We start from the raw sequence: 19374 nt of genomic DNA on the forward strand, positions 1-19374 counted from the left end.
AGCATATCTTAAAATTTATTCCATCTTATAGTTTAAATGATTTTTCATCAAGTCTAACTTCTAGGAAAAACAAGAAACGACTGTAAAGCCCGGAAGACTGGTTTTGATAGCTGTTTCAATTACTTGCATTAGAGATTGTCAACTGTCTTTAAAAAACAGGAGAATGTGTAAACTACGAATACTCACCTCTCCCATTCCCCGAGATTCTAATGCAAGAGCTTGAAAATCATGATTCATTTCATCCACAGATCAAACCTGTTAAAACAACAACAACAAAAAAAGAAAATTAGAAAAACTTTGGAATAGACTGTCACCCAAACTGTTTGGGAGAAAACATCTGGTTGCAGAACAGATATCAAAACTTGGCTGGATGACATAAGTTTTCCTTTGAAAGCTGTACCATCCAAACAGCTGTAGTGAAATAGATGCCCTAACCATAAAGTGGAACCCATGGACTGGAGAGGGATGGCAGCAGGAGGGAAAGGGAGGAGAGGGCAGAGGAGGAGAGAAGTGGGGGAAAAAAGGGTTCACCTCCCAGGATTTCCTCAGGATCCAAGAACACATTTTGATGTAATAACTGCATCATGTACAAGTGCCACAGGTTCTTTAGTTATCTACATCTTCATTCAAGTTTGCTCTAAATCACAAACTGAATATAAGTTTATCTTGTGCAGTTGAGACTTCCCAAAAAAATAAACAGTTTTCACTTTCTGTCCAATTTCTAGAGTTGCTCAAGAAAGAAGAGCAAAAATTTGCATTCAGCACAAACCGTTTTACATACCATTATAAAATGCACAATAAATTAATTTATCTCTCCTCAACCTTCTACAGTGTGGTTTCTCTAACCATCACTCCACTGAAACGGCTCTTGTCAAGGTCTCCAAAGACTTTCCCTTTGCCATATCTAGGACTCTACTTCACCCAAATCCTCCTCAGCTTCTCAACACCCATCGGCACTGTGGACCACCTCTTCCTTCTGGAACCACTACCTAACCTGGGATTCTTTCGACACTGTCCTCTCCTGGTTCTCCCTGTTTACTCTTGGGCTGCGCCTTTTCTTTCTCCAGTTCTTCCTCCACCACCCACTCCCTAAACTTAAGGGGACCCCCTAAAGGTTCAGTTCTGAGTCCTCTTCTACTTTCCATCTATACTCATATCTGAGAATAGATGTTGTGAATGCCTGGGTGAAAAGGAATGGGAGGAGCCAAGAAATGTTCTGGAGGAAAAACGGGCAGAATTTAGCAGTTGATAGGACATGACAGCTGAAAGACACTGAGGAGCTGAGGATGATCCCATGGTTGTGTGCTTCTTAGAGGGGCAAGACCGAGAGTGAGCGTAGAGCAAGAAGAGGAATGGACACCCAGTTAGGGTGGGTGTTCCCCTCTAGACTTTACATTTAGCACAGTGCTCTGCCCACAATTAATACAACTGATTGATTGATAGTGATTGAGGGATGAAAGAGGAAACAATAAATGAAACTGAGAAACAGCTGTTAGAGAGAGAGGTAGGAGGAGAAACAGGTAATTATCCCACTGGCAAAACCAAGATCTGAATAGCAATCCAAGGAGTAGGGGGTGGTCAGCAGTGTTGAAGGCAGTTGACTTTCAGGGTGGATTGGGACAGAGTACAGCCCATTGTGCTTAGTTTTGGGGTAGCCCCAGGTGATTTTGGAGAGTGTAGTTTCAGTGGAATAAAGGGACCAAACCTTGACTGAAGCAGGCCAAGAAGAGAGCTGATGGAAAAGAAGGGAAGGCAGCAGTTCTCTACAACCCATTCAAGGTATTTCAACAGGAGGAGGAAATGGCATGATAGCTGAGGGCAGCAGTGGGACCCAGAAGAGGCATTCTTTGAATGAGAGACTTGAGTGTGCTTAAAGACACAGGGGAAGGAGTCACCTGAGGGTGGAAGGTTGAAGACCGCAGTAAGGACAGGAAGGAGAGTGGAAGTAACTATCTTTAAGAAATGAGAGGAGGGGTCAGAAAGAAAGGGCAAGGGTGCAGATTTAGAGAGCAGGCAAAGCAGGGGGTTGGAAAGGAGGAGAATGGGGAGGATGGGGTAATAAGTTAGTGTGGTGGGCTCTCAATTTAGCCCCACACTATAAAGAAGGGGGCAGGGGAAACTCTGGTGGTTTCTGGAGGAGGAAACTCACTCACACAGACCTCTCATGCTGCCCTCTGGAACCCAAATGATCACAGAGGAGGATTGGGAAATGAGGAACTACTGGGAAGAGAAGACCCTCGGTCATTTTGCGGGGGAGAGGTTCTAAGGTGTGACGCAGGAAAGTAAGAGCAAACAGACCGATCAGATATGTGATCCTGGAGCCACGGATCACAGAAGAAAGGTTCTCCTTGTGGGGATCGTGAAGGAAGAATTCCGGAGGAAAGTGAGTCCTACCCCAAAGGAGAGGAAACAACTGTGCGAATCAGCAGCAGACCTATCCTGACATCAGAAGACTGTGAAGAGAATAACTGGAGGCATCCAGCAAGAGGAGAAAAGACCTGGAGAATGTGTGCAGCAGTGGGACACTTTACAAGGCAGTGTGGCCTAGTGGACAGAGCACGGGTTTGAGAGTCATGAGGACCCAGGTTCTAGTCCCGGCTCAACCACTTGTCTACTGGGTGACCTTGGGCAAGACACTTCACTTCTTTGTATCTCGGTTACCTCATCTGTAAAATGGGGATTAGGACGGTGAGCCCCATGTTGGACAGGGACTGTGTCTAACCTGATCACCCTGTATCTACCCCAGGGCTCAGAACAGAACCTGGCAAACAATAGGCATTTAACATAGCATTTACACACTTCAATCTGTGACCTTTGGATGTCTGATATTCATCCTACCCCAACCCCACAGCACTTATGTACATATCAAACTGTTCATTTTAAATTACTCACTCACATTAATACCGGTCTCCCCCTCTAGACTGTAAAACCGTCATGAGCAGGGAACATGTCCAATACTGTTCAATCATTCATTCAACTGCATCCCCACAGCACTTATGTACATATCGTTAAATTGTATATTTTAAATTGCTCATTTATATTAATGTCGGTCTCCCTCCTCTAGACTGTAAAATCATCATGGGCCGGGAATGTGTCCAATACTGTTCATTCATTCACTCAATTGTATTTGAGTGCTTTCTGTGCACAAAGCACTGTTCTAAGCGCTTGGGAGAGTACAGTACAACAACAGACACATTCCTGCCCACAACGAGCTCACAGTCTAGAGGGGGAGACAGACATTAATATAAATAAATAAATAAATTATGGATATATATGTAAATATATACACACATGCTGTGGGGATGTGAGAGAGGAAGAATGAAGAAGCAAGTAAAAGCAGGGCAGAAGGGAGTGGAAGAGGAGACAAGAGATTAGTCAGGGAAGGCTTCTTGGAGGAGATGTGTCCTCAATGAGGCTTTGAGGTTGGGGAGAGCAATTATCTGCCTGATATGAGGAGGGAGAGCATCCCAGGCCAGAGAAAGGATTTGGGTGAGAGGTCGGCAGCGAGACAGACGAGATCGAGGTACAGGGAGAAGGTTAGCATTAGAGGAATGAAGTGTGTGGGCTGCGTGTAGGACTAGTGAGGTGAGGTAGGAGGGGGCAAGGTGATTAAGTGCTTTAAAGCCAATGGTGAGGAGTTTTTGTTTGATGCAGAGGTGGATGGGCAACCACTGGAGTTTCTGTTGTACCATACTATCCCAAGCACTTAGTACAATGCTCTAAAAATAATAATTGCATAATACCATTGATTGATTAACAAATACCATTGGGGGTTGGGGGGCAGTAATTGTGAAAGGCCGCCAACTGTCAGCTGTGTGACTTTGGACAAGTCACTTAACTTCTCTGTGCCTCCGTTACCTCATCTGTAAAATGGGGATTAAGACTGTGAGCCCCCCATGGGACAACCTGATCACCTTGTAACCTCCCCAGCGCTTAGAACAGTGCTTTGCACATAGTAAGCACTTAATAAATGCCATCATCATTATTATTATTATTATTAATGGGAAAGATGTTTTACATTGGGATTCTGTTCTACTTGTTACCAAACTGAGTTGTTAACTGCAGTCCTGTCACTAAAAACTTATTCAGGGTTGTAACCACTAGGCCCCTGATGACATAGAGACTCTGTGCTGGGGAGATGAGTCTACCCGGGAAACTGAGGGAGCTCCCTGCAGCCAACCTCAAGATTAGGGGGTTAGGCTGGCCAGACTCTGAATGATCCCCTTGCCCTCCAAAGAAAAGCTACACTGTTAAACAACAGGTGGTGGCTAAGGGGGTATAGGAGTGGGGATTGCAGGGCAGGAAGCCCCAATCCAGTTCAGCCTTGGAAGGGAAGAGCCAGAGGACTTTAGGACCCTGGCAGGGGTCGGGGCTCTCCTACACGACACCAAAGGGTGTTCTAACTGTGATTTGGGGCTATGGGCCCCTGGCACACCACAGGTGGTAAGAAGGCGGAGGGGTGACTTGGAGATGTTCACAGCAGATTTTCCAACAGAATAGTTGGTGAGGTCATTACAGTCTTCACCACTGGAAACCACTGTATTTGAGGAGTGACTTTTTCAACTTCCTTCTAGTAAAAAGAATTCCCAAATAATTACTTTCCAAAAGCAGGAAGTCCAACTCCAATTTTCCCCTGGTCTTCAGTCAATTTAGCACATTTAGTGTGATGAAATTCCACTGCCACCATTGGAATGGGCTATCTTAAAGGTTTTATCTTTAAATGCAAACACTTTTCCCCAGGGAATAACCAGTTCCTGTGGTCAATTTCAGCCCTTTTCTTGGGTCATTCTTCTCTTTTCATCATAGGGACAATCCTCACCTCCTGATTTTTGGGATCCTGAGGAGTAGCACTGCCAACATTTCTAAATGCGTAACCTGTTTCAGCTTTCCTACACTCGAACCCTTACAAAAGCAGTCTCCTTGATGGAACCCGCTCCATTCACCACCTACAATCATGTCCATCACTTTTTTTATGGCATTTATTAAGCGCTATGTGCAAAGCACTGTTCTAAGCGCTTGACGACAAGGGTCATCTCTTCTGCCTCTCCCAAACTCTAAGTGCAATGCTCTGCATAGAGTAGGTACTTGAATACCATTGACTAGTGGTGAATTACTCATCCAATCAGTTAATCGTATTTGGTGAACACTGCATCACACTCTTGGAAGAGTACAATATAATAATAATTATTATTATTACTATTATGGTAATTGTTCAGCACTTACTATGTGCAAGCACTGTTCTAAGCACTGGGGTAATCAGGTTGTCCCACATGGGACTCACACTTTTAATCCCCATTTTACAGATGAGGTAACTGAGGCAGAGGGAAATTAAGTGATATGCCCAAGGTCACACAAGTGGCAGAGGCGGGATTAGAACCCATGTCCTCTGACTCCCAAGCCCATGCTCCTTCCACTAAGCTACACTGCTTCTCTATATAATAGAGTTGGTAGACATATTCCCTGCCTACAATGAGTTGACAGCCTAGAGGGGAAGACAAACATTGATATAAATTATGGATACATACATAAATGTTCTGGGGCTAAGGGAGGGGTGATAATAATTTAATAATAATAATTTTGGTATTTGTTAAGCACTTACTATGTGCCAAGCACTGTTCTAATCACTGGGTAGATACAAGGTAATCAGGTTGTCCCACATGGGGCTCACGGTCTTCATCCCCATTTTCCAGATGAGGTAACTGAGGCACAGAAAAGTTAAGTGACCTGCCCAAAGTCACACAGCTGACAAGTGGCGGAGCCGGGATTAGAACCCAGGACCTCTGACTCCCAAGCCCGGGGCTCTTTCCACTGAGCCACTCTGCTTCTCTAAAGGGTGCAATTCCATGTACGAAGGCAGGAATGAGAGAAGAGGAAATGAAGGCTTAGTTAGGGAAGGCCTCAGAGGAGGCATGCTTTTAATAAGCTTTGAAAGTGGGGCAAGTAGGATATGAAGAAAGGGGTGCGGGGTTCCAGGCCACAGGCATGACATGGGGGAGGGGTCGGCAGCGAGACAGATGAGATGAAGGTACAGGGAGGGAGTTGGTTAGCATTAGAGGAGCAAAGTGTGTGGACTAGGTTAAAATAGGACAAGAGTGAGGTGAGGTAAGAGGGGGCAAGGTGACTAAGTGCTTTAAAGCCAATGATAAGGAGTTTCTGTTTGATGCAGAGGTGAACTGGCAACCACTGGAGGTTCTTTAAGAGTGGGGAAACATGGACTGAAGATTTTTGTAGAAAAATGATCTGGGCAGCATGGTGAAGCATGGCCTGGAGGGGGGAGAGACAGGAGGCTGAGAGGTAAGCAAAGAGGCTTATACAGTAACCAAGGCGGGACAGGATAAATGCTTGGATTAACGTGGTTTGGTTGGAAAGGAAAGGGTAGATTTTAGTTATGATGTGAAGGTTGAACCAACAGGATTTGGTGACAGATGGAATACACAAGTTGAATTAAAGAGATGAGTCGAGGATAACGCCAAGGTTATGGGCTTGCTGAGATCGGAAGGATGGTAATGCTGCCTACAATGATGGCAAAGTCGGGGAGAGGACAGGGTTTAGGTGGAAATGAGGAGTTCTGTTTTAGACAGGTTAAGTTTAAGGTGTCAGCGGAACTTCCAAGTAGAGATGACCTGAAGGCTGGAGGAAATAAGAGATTTTAGAGGAGATGAGAGATCGGGCTGGAGATTTAGATTTGGGAATCACCTGCATAGAGATGGGATCAAATTATTATAATTATTATTATAATTGTATTTGTTAAGCGCTTACTATGTACCAGGCACTGTACTAAACAAAACAGTTCTGAAGAAATGGGTGTCCAGGGAGAATAGAAGGAGATCCAAAACTGAGCCTTGAGAGAGTCCCACAGTTAGGGGGCTGGGATGCAGAGGAGGAGCCTGCGAAAGGGACTGAGAATGTGCAACCAGTGGGATAGGAGGAAAGGCCAGTCTCAGTGAAGCCAAGGTTGGATAACGTTTCCAGAAAAGGGGAGTGATCGACAGTGTCAAAGGCAAATGAGAGCTTAAGGAAGATTAAGATGGAGTAGAGGCCATTGGACTTGGCAAGATGATCACTGGTGATCTTCGAGGGGACTGTTTCTGTGGAGTGAAAGGGGTGGAAGCCAGATTGGAGGGGGTCAAGGAGAGAATTGGAGGAGAGGATGGGAAGGCAGTGGGTGCAGGCAACTCGCTCAAGAAGTTTGGAGAGGAATGGAAGGATGGCAAAGGAGGAAATAACTGGAGGTAGTCATGGGGTGGAGGGAGGGGGTTTGGGTTTTTTTTTTAAGGATAGGAGATAAATGAGCATGTTTGAAAGCAGTCAGGGGGAAAAGCCATTGGAGAGTGAACAGCTGAAAATGGTGGTCAGAGAGGGAAGATGGGAGGGGTCAAGTGCTTTAATAAGGTGCAAAGGGATGGGGTTGGAGGTGCAGAGGAAGGGGCTGGATTTTGAGAGGCGGGGGGGGGAATTTCTTGAGATACTGCTGGGAAAGATGGGAGAATCGAAGAAAGGGCAGGAGGAGGGAGAGACTGGAAAGAAGCAAGGTAGAGTTTAGGGAGATTTCACCTAATGGTTTCAACCTTCTAAATAAAGTATGTGGCCAGGTCATTAGAGGAAAGAGGGGTCATTATAGGGTCAGGGAGTTGGGGGAGGGAGTTAAATGTCTGGAACAACTGGCATGGGAGTCAATAAAAAGAAGGAAATAACGTTGCCAGGTGGAGGAAAGTGCAGTTAAAGCAGGCAAGTATGAATTTGATAAAGACAAGGTCGGCCTGATACCTGGATTTCCAACAGCACTCTACAGCTTATGCATGGGGCAAAGGAAGCGGACTATGGAGGTGATCCGGAGCTGCGGATTAGTGGTACAAGATTGGCGAAGGGATGGGTGAGAGTTAAGCAGAGAGGCTCGTGCTGAAGGCATCAATTTGGTTAACAAAGGAACATAGTTTGGTGGTCTATTTAAAGTCTGGGAGCTCCTTATTTTGTACCTAGCCCAGAGTTCACTATCATGTCTGACACACAGTAAGTGCTTTAACAAATACCACATATTAGTATTATTATTATTGTGCTCCATATGAACTAAGGGTTCCAAAACTACTGATTGAACCAATAAGATACTTTATATATATTGCTGACATAGATTTTTCCAAGTGGCACTTCTGACTGACAGGGTCCACAGTCTGGGTGTTGTGCATGACCAATGATCTCTTCCACACTGGGCATCCATAAATACTGACAGTGACGATCGTGGTGTTTGTTAATCGCTTATTATGTGTCAAGGTCTTACGATTCTTCATAGCTTTGACTGAAAACTACTTCAACGAACCCCTCTAACCCTAGTCCATGAGAGAGAGACCATTAGAGCCTGAATGGCTCATTACAACATAAATACTGAAATACCTTAAGTACCCACCCTCCCGTTTTTGAACAAGCCTCACCACAATAGAAGACCCCGTACAGCAGTTGTGTTTCAGATCAAGATTATTTCACAAAACCCACCAAAATTAACTATTTTTTGCAATGTGTGGATAGGAACTTGCCCTTTTGTAGAAACTACATTATACAAGTGAATCACTTCCAGCTTAGACTCAAATAGTTTTTCCATTATTTCAAGTGAGATCTTATAGCATTTCCTAATTACTGTACATAGTGTTCCCTTAATCACCATCCTACCCAATCTCACCTGCCTAATAAACCAATGTCCCAATGTAATCAGTACTGTTCTGAAATTGAATCCAGTCCATCGTATTTATTGAGTGCTTACTCTTACAGAGCACTTGTACTAAGTGCTTGGGAGAGTAATAATAATAATAATAACAATAATGATGGCATTTATTAAGCGCTTACTATGTGCAAAGCACTGTTCTAAGCACTGGGGAGGTTACAAGGTGATCAGGTTGTCCCACTGGGGGCTCACAGTCTTAATCCCCATTTTACAGATGAGCGAACTGAGGCCCAGAGAAGTGAAGTGACTTGCCCAAAGTCACACTGAGACAGTTGGCGGAGCCAGAATTTGAACCCAGGACCTCTGATTCCAAAGCCCGGGCTCTTTCCACTGAGCCACTCTGCTTCCCTGTACAATATAGTAACACGACAGAATTGGTAGACATTCTCTAGGAGCTTACAGTCTTGAAGGGGAGGCAGACATTTATATAAATAAATAATGGATAGGTACCTAAGTGTTGTGGGGCTGGGAGGAAGGTGACTAGAGGGAGCAACCAGGGCAACACAAAAGGGAGTGGGAAATCCAACCCTCTAAAGTCCCCATAACTCTTGCCAGTTTTATCCTTTGCAAAATTCATAACCATAAATGAGTCTCCATCATTAAGGAGCTATCAAAATGTTGAATAGTTTCATACCCCAGGCAGAATTCTGGGCAACTCATTTCTTCCAAAGGCTCAAAAATACAAAGATATTGTATCACCATCACCATCCCTCTTTTGCCTCCTTGATGATGAAGAGTTAAGCTGCCTTGCTACGTCACTCTCATAAAAGTTCTATGGTAAGGATGGGCAGGAGAAGGCGGACGAGTTCCAGGCCACCAAGTGACTGGTGCTGAAACCCCCACTACGACTGGCAGCTTAGGGTGGCAAAAGTTATCTACAACTGGCTCAAAGCCACTGGGGAGCTGCAATGGCTTCCACCTCTAAAACCCAGTTCCTAAGCATAACACCTGGAAGAAGTTGGTGTGCAACGCTAGACAACCTGTAAGTGGTCCCTCCAGTCCAAACGACAGCCCACCCCTGCTTGACAGTATGCCCTCGGATCACAATAGCCAGATTCCTGCCTACTGTCCACCTTGCAGAATGGCCTGCGTCACACACAGCCCCACCAGCTATTTCCCCCCTTGCACGGTCACGACTGGAATCCAGTTCTCCAGATGCTAAGGTACCAATATTTTAGCACAACCACCATCATCATCACTTACCTTTTATCATTGATGATGCAGATTTATCATTGTACACACATTTTCTATTGCATTTATGGTGCATCTAGTATTTCTAATTTGTTGATTTTATAAAGATGCAGTCAAATAATGTCGGGATTCACAAAAAATGAGTAAATTAATCTTTATTAATTCCAGCTTTGGTAAGAATCAGACCACCTATGTTCTTCCCTGGAAAAGGTTTCTCACTCGCTTTAATATGCTGTGTATAATACTTGGTCTAAGTGCTTTGAAAATGAAGATTATTACTGCCTCCCAGAAGTGGTGACATCTCAGGGACTGAAGGGCCACAAACCAAAAACCTAATTTGGCTGAGAGCCAAAGATCAAAATACCAAATTAGCAATCCTGGGTGGGGGTGGGAGGAGCTGGGGATTGGCGGTGGTGGCCAAAATCAGGTGTCCCCATTCTGGGCCCACCTGAATAGGGGGGTATCACCACCACCACTGAAAGAGTTGGAACTGCAGCCCACCTCCCCTCTGCCCCGCCCCCGCCACCACTGCAAAAATAAATAATACATGCCTCTGCCACTCTGAATCAGTACACCCATGGTAATGATTGAGCACTTACTGTGTGCCGACCACTGTAACTAAGCACTTAGGAGAGTGCGCTGTAACAGAAGGCCTGGCGACCCCTGGACCAGGTTCAGAGGCAAATACTGAATTTCAGGACGCTTGTGATGAGGACTCTGGGCAGTATGAGGGAACTGCTTTTAGAACACAGGGAGCCTGACTTAGGATACTATGTTCCCCAGAACTCCCTCCCAAGAGGGAGTTTCACTTTCCCCACTCTACCACACTCACTGTGAAAGGGGGAAAAGAGCTGATCTACTTCCTGCCCAAACTGCTGCTTTCATGCTACCCTACCCCTCCCCATCCCCTTTCTCCTTCGGAAGCCCATGCCCTTTTCTCATTATCCAGTTTCACTCAGCTGCCTGGATCATTCTTCTAGAATGCTGTTCTGCACACACCTCCCTCCTCAAAAACCTCAAACAGCTACCAATTCCTCTCCACATTCAGCAAAAACTTCTGAACACTGATGGGCTTTAGGTTACTCATTCAGCTCGCTGTCTCCTGTTTATTTTATCCACTTTCTTCTGCCACGAGCCACACCTTGCAATCTTCTTTTGTCTCAAGGCAACCTACTCTTTATGCCTTGTTCTCAACTCTGCCATCACCCCTTTTACCTCACTAAATCCCGTTTCAAATCAAACTGCAGTTCTCCCCCTCTTCAAAGCCCTACTGAAATCACATCTCCAGGAGGTCTTCTCTGATTAATTTCTAATCATCCCATCCTATATCCCTCCCACCCCACAAATGCAGCTTCGGCCACCTAAGCCCTTAAGTATTCACAACTTCCCATAGCACGTGTGTACATAATAATAATAATAATAATGGCATTTATTAAGTGCTTATTATGTACAAAGCACTGTTCTAAGTGCTGGGGAGATTACAAGGTGATCAGGTTGTCCCACGGGGGGCTCACAGTCTTACTCCCCATTTTACTGATGAGGTAACAGGCACAGAAGTTAAGTGACTTGCTCAAAGTCACATAACTGACAATTGGCGGAGCCGGGATTTGAACCCATGACCTCTGACTCCAAAGCCCGTGCTCTTTCCACTGAGCCACGCTGCTTCTCTATACATTTCATGCCCTATTGCTTAAGCTCGAGCTAATGATGATAATAATGTGGTATTTGCTAAGCAACTACTATGTGCCAAGCACTGTACTAAACACAAAATAAGCAGGTCTGTCACCATCCCTATCCTACATGGGACTCAGTCTGAGGAAGGGGAACAGCTATTTCACCCCCATTTTACATATGAGGAAACTGGAGCTCGGAGAGGTTAAATGACTTGCCCAAAGCCACACAGGAGCCAAGTGGCAGGTACACTCAGCACCAACTCAGGTACACATCCCCTTCTCCTTCCTTCCTCCAATTTATAATGTATTCTAGTCTATCTTCCCCAATAGACCATAAGGTCCACTAATGACCCGGTTCTTGTATGCAGATTACATTGGGTTCTCCCAAGCGCTTAGTACAGTGCTCTTTAAAAAGTGGGCACTCAAAATTAACGTAAGGGCCTGATGCTGGTATTGCTGTAATTGAGTGGAGAAATTTAAGAGACCTGCTGCTCCCCTAAACTTCCCATTGAGTCATTCATTCAATTGTATTTACTGAACATTTACTGGGTGCTAAGCACTTGGGAGAGTACAACATAGACACATTCCTGCCCACAATGAGCTCACAGTCTAGAGGGGGAGACAGACACTTACATAAATAAATTGCAGATATATACATCTGTGCTGTGGGGCTGGGAGGGAAGATGAAGGAAGGAACAAATAAGAGTGGCGCAGAAAGGAGTGGGAGAAGAGGAGAGGAGGACTTAGGGAAGGCTTCCTGATGTGCCTTCATTAAGGTTTTGAAGTGGGGGAGAGCAATTATCTACCTGATATGCAGAGAAAGGGCAATCCAGGCCAGGGGTGGGAGGTGGGCGAGAGCTCAGCTGCGAGATAGATGAGATCAAGGTACAGTGAGATGGTTAGCATTAGATGAACCAAGTGTGCAGGCTGGGTTATAGTAGGAGAGTAGAGAGGTGAGGTAGGAGGGGGAAAGGTGTTTAAGTGCTTTAAAGCCAATGGTGAGCAGTTTTTGTTTGATTCAGAGGTGGATGGGCAACCACTAGAGTTTCTTGAGGGGGTGGGGTGGGCTACGAGCTGAACGTTTTTGAAGGAAAATGACTGGGGAAGCAGAATGGAGTATGGACTGGAGTGGGGAGAGACAGAAAGCAGAGGTCAGCAAGGGGCTGACACAATAACCAAGGTGGGATAGGATAAGCGTTTGCCTTAATGAGAAGCGGCGCGGCTTAGTGGAAAGACCACGGGCTTGGGAGTCAGAGGTCATGGGTTCTAATCCCAGCTCCGCCACTTGTTAGCTGTGTGACTTTGGGCAAGTCACTTAACTTCTCTGGGCCTCAACTACCTCATCCGTATAATGGGGATTAAGACTGTGAGCCCCACATGGGACAACCTGATTACCTTGTATCTACCCCCGCGCTTAGAATACAGAGTAAGCGTTTAACAAATACCATAATTATTATTAATGTGGTAGCCACTGGACCTCATCTTGGACAACTATCACCTGAAATTGAGTCTTGAGAGATTAGCATGGATCTCAAAATCCAGTTTCATAGCAGCCAGGCAAAATATCTCACCTCTGGAAGAAACTTCTAGCTGGGGCATCATCCTGAGGCCTTCCTCTGGAGAAAACCTGCAAACCCTTTAAAAATGGATAGGCGGACAACTTATTATTGTTCCATCTTAGCTTCAATGGAGGTAATTCCTAGTCAAAATCCAGTGGCTCTGGTGTCCTGCCAGATCAATTCACTTTTGCCTCAAAACAGAGACCTAAAAGAAAATGGCCTTGAAGACAAACATTTGAATGTGACACTTCAAAAGTGAAAAAGGACTCACAAAAGTAGTGTTTCTCACAAAAAATCTAAGCCATAAAGATCAGCAATTTAGGAAAATTCCCTCTAAAATTACCCAAAAGGGAGTTATGTTTACTATGAATAATGTTAAATTAATGTATTTATTGAGTGCCTACTGTGTGCTGTACTTGGCGCTTGGGAGAGGAAAAAACACAGTAGAGTTGTTAGACAGGTTCCACGAGGCGCTCGGTCTAAAAGGAGACAGATATTAATTACTGATGGAGAAATGGGAAAGTATAAGGATATACACTTAAGTGCTGTGAAGCTGGAAGTGGGGTGAATATCGAGTGCTTGGGGGTACAGAGCCAAGTGCATAGGCAATGCAGAAGGGAGGGCTAAGATGGAAGTTGAGGGCTTAATGAGGGAAGGCATCTTGGACAAAGTGTGATTTGAGTAGGGCTTTGAAGGTGGGGGAAAGAGGCAGTCTTGTCGGATTATGAAGGAGGACGAAGTTAGTTCCAGGCCAGAGGGAAGACACGGGAAAAAGGTCAGTGACTAGACTGAGGAACAGTAAATTGGAGTTAGAGGAGCAAAGTGTGCAGAATGGGGTGTAGTGGGAGAGCAGTGAGGTAATAAGGTAGGAGGTGGCTAGTTGACTGAGAGCCAAAGCCAATAGTGAGGAGTTTCTATTTGACGTAGGAAGGTGGATGGCAGGCATTGGTGGTTTTTGAGAAGTAGGGGAGATGTGGATGGAACAGTTTATTACAAAAGTGATACAAACAGCAGAGTGAATTATGTACTGGAGAAGAGAGAGAGAGGAGGCAGGGAGGTCAGCAAGGAGGCTGTTGCAGTAGTCAAAAGGAGCCTGGATCAGGGTGGAAGTTTGGATGGTGAGGAAGGGGCATATTTTATTATTACTAATAATAATAATAATAGTGGTATTTGTTAAGCGCTTACTATGTGCCAGGCACTGTATAAAGTGCTGGGTTGGAGACAAGCAAATTAGGCTGGACACAGTCCCTGTTCCACGTGGGGCTCACGGTCTCAATCCCCATTTTAAAGATGAGATAACAGGCACAGAGCAGTTACGTGATTTGCCCAAGGTCACACAGCAGACAAGTAGGGGAGCTGGGATTAGAACCTTCAGACACCCAGGCCCGTGCTCTATCCACTACAACATGCTACTTCTTTAAACATTCTAGAGACGTTGTGATGGTAGAACCAACAAAGTTTGGTGACAAACTGAATATACGGGTTGAGTGAAAGTGTAATCGAGGACAAATGCCAAGGGTGCGGGCATGTAACACAGGGAGGATGGTGATGTTACTAACAGGGATGGGAAAGTCAGGGGGAGGGCAGAGTCTAGGCGGGAAGAGGAAGAGTTCCGTTTTGGACACACTGAGTTTGAAACGTCACTGGGACACCCAAATAGAGATGTCCTAAAGACAGGAGGAAATGCAAGACCGCAGAGAAGGAGAGGGGTCAGGGCTGGAGAAGTAGATTTGGTAATACATAATTATGTTAAGAATTTAGTTCACAGTTACCCTCAATCAAATATAATTAGATGCAAGCTTCGTGATTGTGCCTTTTTTTTCCTACTGCAATAGAAAGTTAATGTGTTTAATAAAAAATTGCTATATGGTATATACAGCAAAATGACATACTGCTATATATAGCATATACCTTGATATATATGTAATATCACCTGCATGACATACATGGAAATAGCATATCCTGAATGTGATACAACCTGAATGCTTTACAGCCTCAAAGTGGTTTCTAAAATATAATATAACCACCCAAAGGTTTTAATTCTAATCATCTTAAAGTTTACTATGATTAAGTAAACATCACTTGTAAGTAACTTTTCTTAGAGTTCTGACTATTGAGACTACCCAGCAGCAGCAAAAAGATTTAAAATGTGAAACAGTTTGGGGTTGAAGTTGCCCCCAAGAATTTATGTATATTTAGTTAGTGGGATGTTTTCAAAATCATTCTTCTTAGCCCCTAATGTGCAAGAGTGAGTGACAAGACTGCAAAAAAAGTCATCTGGATTCAGAGAAATTTAAATGTATTTAACAGACAAGCAAAAATAAACCATTCTTTAGGAGGCAGGTCAGAAAGAGATGTCCTTCCCTAGTCTATCCCATTTTCCTTCGCTAATTTTTTCTTCCAAGCATTTTTTTTGGGGGGAAAGGGAGCTATCATTTTAAGTTTCTTTTTAGTAGTTATTTTTACTTTGTTCATATTCCCTTGGGCATGTTGCTAATGCACCATAACCAGGACCGCTTTCTACACAAACCAATAAATGGCCAGGGCAATGTATCTCAATTACACTGTATCAAAAGACTGCAAGGTAATCATGGCTTCTCCCCCCACCCTGGTACTCCTTCTAAGGTGGAAATGAGGATTTTTCAGGGCTCATATGATCAGAATCCCTAGTTACCTCTATTCCAGACTCTATGAGACAGGATGTGTACAAAAATTCTTGTGAGAAAAACCTAAAGAGCAATGCTCTCTAGTCATTTTTTCCTCAATAAGCAGAAAACTTCACAGTAACTACAAATGTACTAACAACAAGAACCATGCTGAGCTTCAACGGAATTTGTGACAGTAGCCCTACCTTAATATTTTCATTTTTATGTTGTGAAGTTTCAGACAGAGAAATAAGACATACAATGAAAACATGAAGCATACTCCAGCACTTTGAAACTCATCCCAGCTCTGCCGTGCTTATGTAAATATTCTTACACTATTTTTTCTATCCATAATCTATTATGATGTCTGTCTGTCTCTCCCTGTAGATTGTAAACTCCTTGTGGCAGGGATTGTTTCTACCAACTGCTCCATTTTATTCCCCCAAGCGCTTAGCACAGCGCTCTGCAAGTACAGCAGTAAGCGGTCAATACCAAAAAAATTATCTAATCACAATGGTGGAGGCGATACAGTCACATCATAGAATTGATCCTATAGATCCATTTTATCTAAGTACACAGACTTTCTACTCAGCCTCAACTGATGGTGAAAGTCACCTGTGGCTGGGGGTGAGAGGAAGCAGGGGAAACACATGTGTAAGACTGATAAAGCCAATCCCTGCCTCATAGACGTGGCTGTCTTGCGCATATATAAAGGATGTCCTTTTTGTATTGTTATTTGCAGGGCCCAACATTGCCCTTGCAAAGAGCTGCTCCTGTCTTAATTATGGTGGTCTATGGCAATTAACTCCCAGTTTTTTTGGGTTGTTTTCATGGTATTTGCTAAGTGCTTACTATATACAAAACAATCAGGATGGACACAGGCCCTGTCCCACATGGGGCTCACAGTTTAAGTACAAGGGTGAACAGGTACTGAATCCTCATTTTACAAACGAGGAAATTAAGGCCCAAAGAGGTTAAGCGATATGCCTAAAATCACACAGCAGACAATGCTCCACCATTATGTCTGCTGTGTGACCTTGGGTGAGTCACTTAGCTGTTCCTCAATTACCTCATTTGCAAACTGGGGATTAAGATTGTAAATCCTATGTGGAACAGGCACTGTGTTCAAACTGACTAGCTTGTATCTACCCCAGTGCTAAGTAGTAATAATAATAATAATGATGGTATTTAAGCACTTACTACCTGCCAAGCACTGTTCTAAACGCTGAGATAGATACAAGGTTAACAGGATGTCCCACGTGGCCAGATACAAGGTTAACAGGTTGTCCCACGTCTTAATCCCCATTTTACAGATGAAGTAACAGGCACAGAGAAGTTAAGTGACTTGCCCAAAGTCACACAGCTGACAAGTGGCGGAGCCGGGATTAGAACTCATGACCTCTGACTCCCAAGCCCTGCTCTTTCCACTAAGCCATGCTGCTTCTCTAAACAAACTGGCAAAAAAATGTTAAGTGCTTACAATGCTTACAGTGCTTCTAGACTGTGAGCCCACTGTTGGGTAGGGACTGTCTCTATATGTTGCCACCTTGTACTTCCCAAGCGCTTAGTACAGTGCTCTGCACACAGTAAGCACTCAATAAATATGACTGATTACAATGTGGGTTGGATACAGTCCCTGTCAAACATGGGGCTCACAATCTCAATCCCCATTTTACAAGTGAGGTGAGACCCAGAGAAGCAAAATGACTTGCCCAAGGTCACACAGCAGTTGAGTGGTGGAGACAGGATTAGAACCCACAACCTTTAGACTCCCAGGACCACGCTCTATCCACTATGCCACGCTGCTTCTCGTAAGTGCAAGCATTGGCATATAGTAAGTGCTTAAATACCATAAAAAAAAGTGGCTGAGCCACCCAGGATCCAGATCCTAAATATCCCAGGCCTTTGCTCTTTTCACTCAGCCATGCTGCATCTCATCGCAGCGTTCAGCTGAGATGCAGCATGCTCTGAGAGTTTAACTACAATACTTAAAAATGTCTCCTCTGCTCTCCTTCCTTTCAGCTTTCCGATTTCAGCAGCTGTTTAGAGTATCCTGCTGTCATCTAAGGTCCCAGAGCTTTCCCAAGCTCTCAGTACAGCACTCTGCAAGTACTGTACTTGCAAGTACTCTGTAGTGTACTCTGCAAGTACTGTTCTGCAAGTACTGTAGGGAGTAAGTACTCCCTAACGACCAGTGACTGATTCTCAGACTTCACTGGCAACATGGAGCTAAAGGCTGTTTTCAGACTGATCCTGCTTGTCATTAGATATTAAATATCTAATTAGATAATTAATCTAATAATTATCTTAATAGATAATTAATCTTAATAGATATTAAGTGACACCAAAGGAATTGCTCATGCAGTTGAATGTTATGTCTGTGTGGAAGTCAGATCTCCTAGTTGCAGAAGATTGGGCAAGATGACAAATAATAATTATGGTATTTGTTAAGGGCCCAAGCACTGGAGTAGATACAAGTCAATCAGGTTGGACACACTCTCTGTCCCACATGAGACTCACATTCCTAATCCTCATTTTACAGATAGCTACGGCCCAGAGAAGTGAAGTGACTTGCCCAAGGTCACACAGCAATCAATCAATCGTATTTATTGAGCACTTACTATGTGCAGAGCACTGTACTAAGCGCTTGGAAAGTGTACAAGTTGGCAACATATAGAAACAGTCCCTACCCAACAGTGGGCTCACAGTCTAGAAGGGGGAGACAGAGAACAAAACAAAACATATTAACAAAATAAAATACATAGAATAAATATGTACAAGTAAAATAAATAGAGTAATAAATACGTGCAAACATATATACATATATACAGGTGCTGTGGGGAAGGGAAGGAGGTAAGGCGGGGGGATGGAGAGGGGGAGGAGGGGAAGCGGTGTAACCGAGGCACAGAGAAGTTAAGTGACTTGCCCAAGGACACACAGCAGACATGTGGTATAGCCATAATTAGAACTCAGGTCCTTCTGACTCCCAGGCCCGTGCTCTAGCCACTTCACCACTCTGTGAGATCTGAAGCCAGTATGTTTTGGAGTCTACCACCATGCTGTTGTCATCCCATCTGAGTATACCTAAAGATGTGATGGCCTCTGTGGTCTAATGCAAAGAGCATTCATTCATTCATTCATTCAGTCGTATTTATTGAGCGCTTACTGTGTGCAGAGCACTGTACTAAACGCTTGGGAAGTACAAGTTGGCAACATATAGAGACGGTCCCTACCCAACAGTGGGCTCACAGTCTAGAGGGGGAGACAGAGAACAAAACAAAACATATTAACAAAATAAAATAAATAGAATAAATACGTACAAATAAAATAAATAGGGTAATAAATACATACAAACATATATACATATATATAGATGCTGTGGGGAGGGGAAGGAGGTAAGGTGGTGGGATCGAGAGGGGGAGGAGGGGGAGAGGAAGGAGGGGGTTCAGTCTGGGAAGGCCTCCTGGAGGAGGTGAGCTCTCAGCAGGGCCTTGAAGGGAGGAAGAGAGCTAGCTAGGCGGATGTGCGGAGGGAGGGCATTCCAGGCCGGGGGAGGACGTGAGCTGGGGGTCGACGGCGGGACAGGCGAGAAC

General features: G+C 44.4%; 1 protein-coding gene across 6 annotated transcripts in view; it reads right to left on the reverse strand.

The window, feature by feature from the left end:
• Nucleotides 1-19374, reverse strand: part of PUM2 (pumilio RNA binding family member 2) — a 128968-nt gene that overhangs the window by 99957 nt on the left and 9637 nt on the right. For all 6 annotated transcript variants that reach the window (XM_038751695.1, XM_038751693.1, XM_038751697.1 and 3 more), the window contains exon 2: nucleotides 187-255. In XM_038751695.1, the coding sequence (XP_038607623.1) occupies nucleotides 187-237 (51 nt within the window). In that variant the 5' untranslated portion in view covers nucleotides 238-255. The remainder of the gene's footprint in view (nucleotides 1-186; nucleotides 256-19374) is intronic.

This window comes from Tachyglossus aculeatus, chromosome 9 (genome assembly GCF_015852505.1).
Source record: "Tachyglossus aculeatus isolate mTacAcu1 chromosome 9, mTacAcu1.pri, whole genome shotgun sequence".
Lineage (NCBI taxonomy): Eukaryota > Metazoa > Chordata > Mammalia > Monotremata > Tachyglossidae > Tachyglossus > Tachyglossus aculeatus.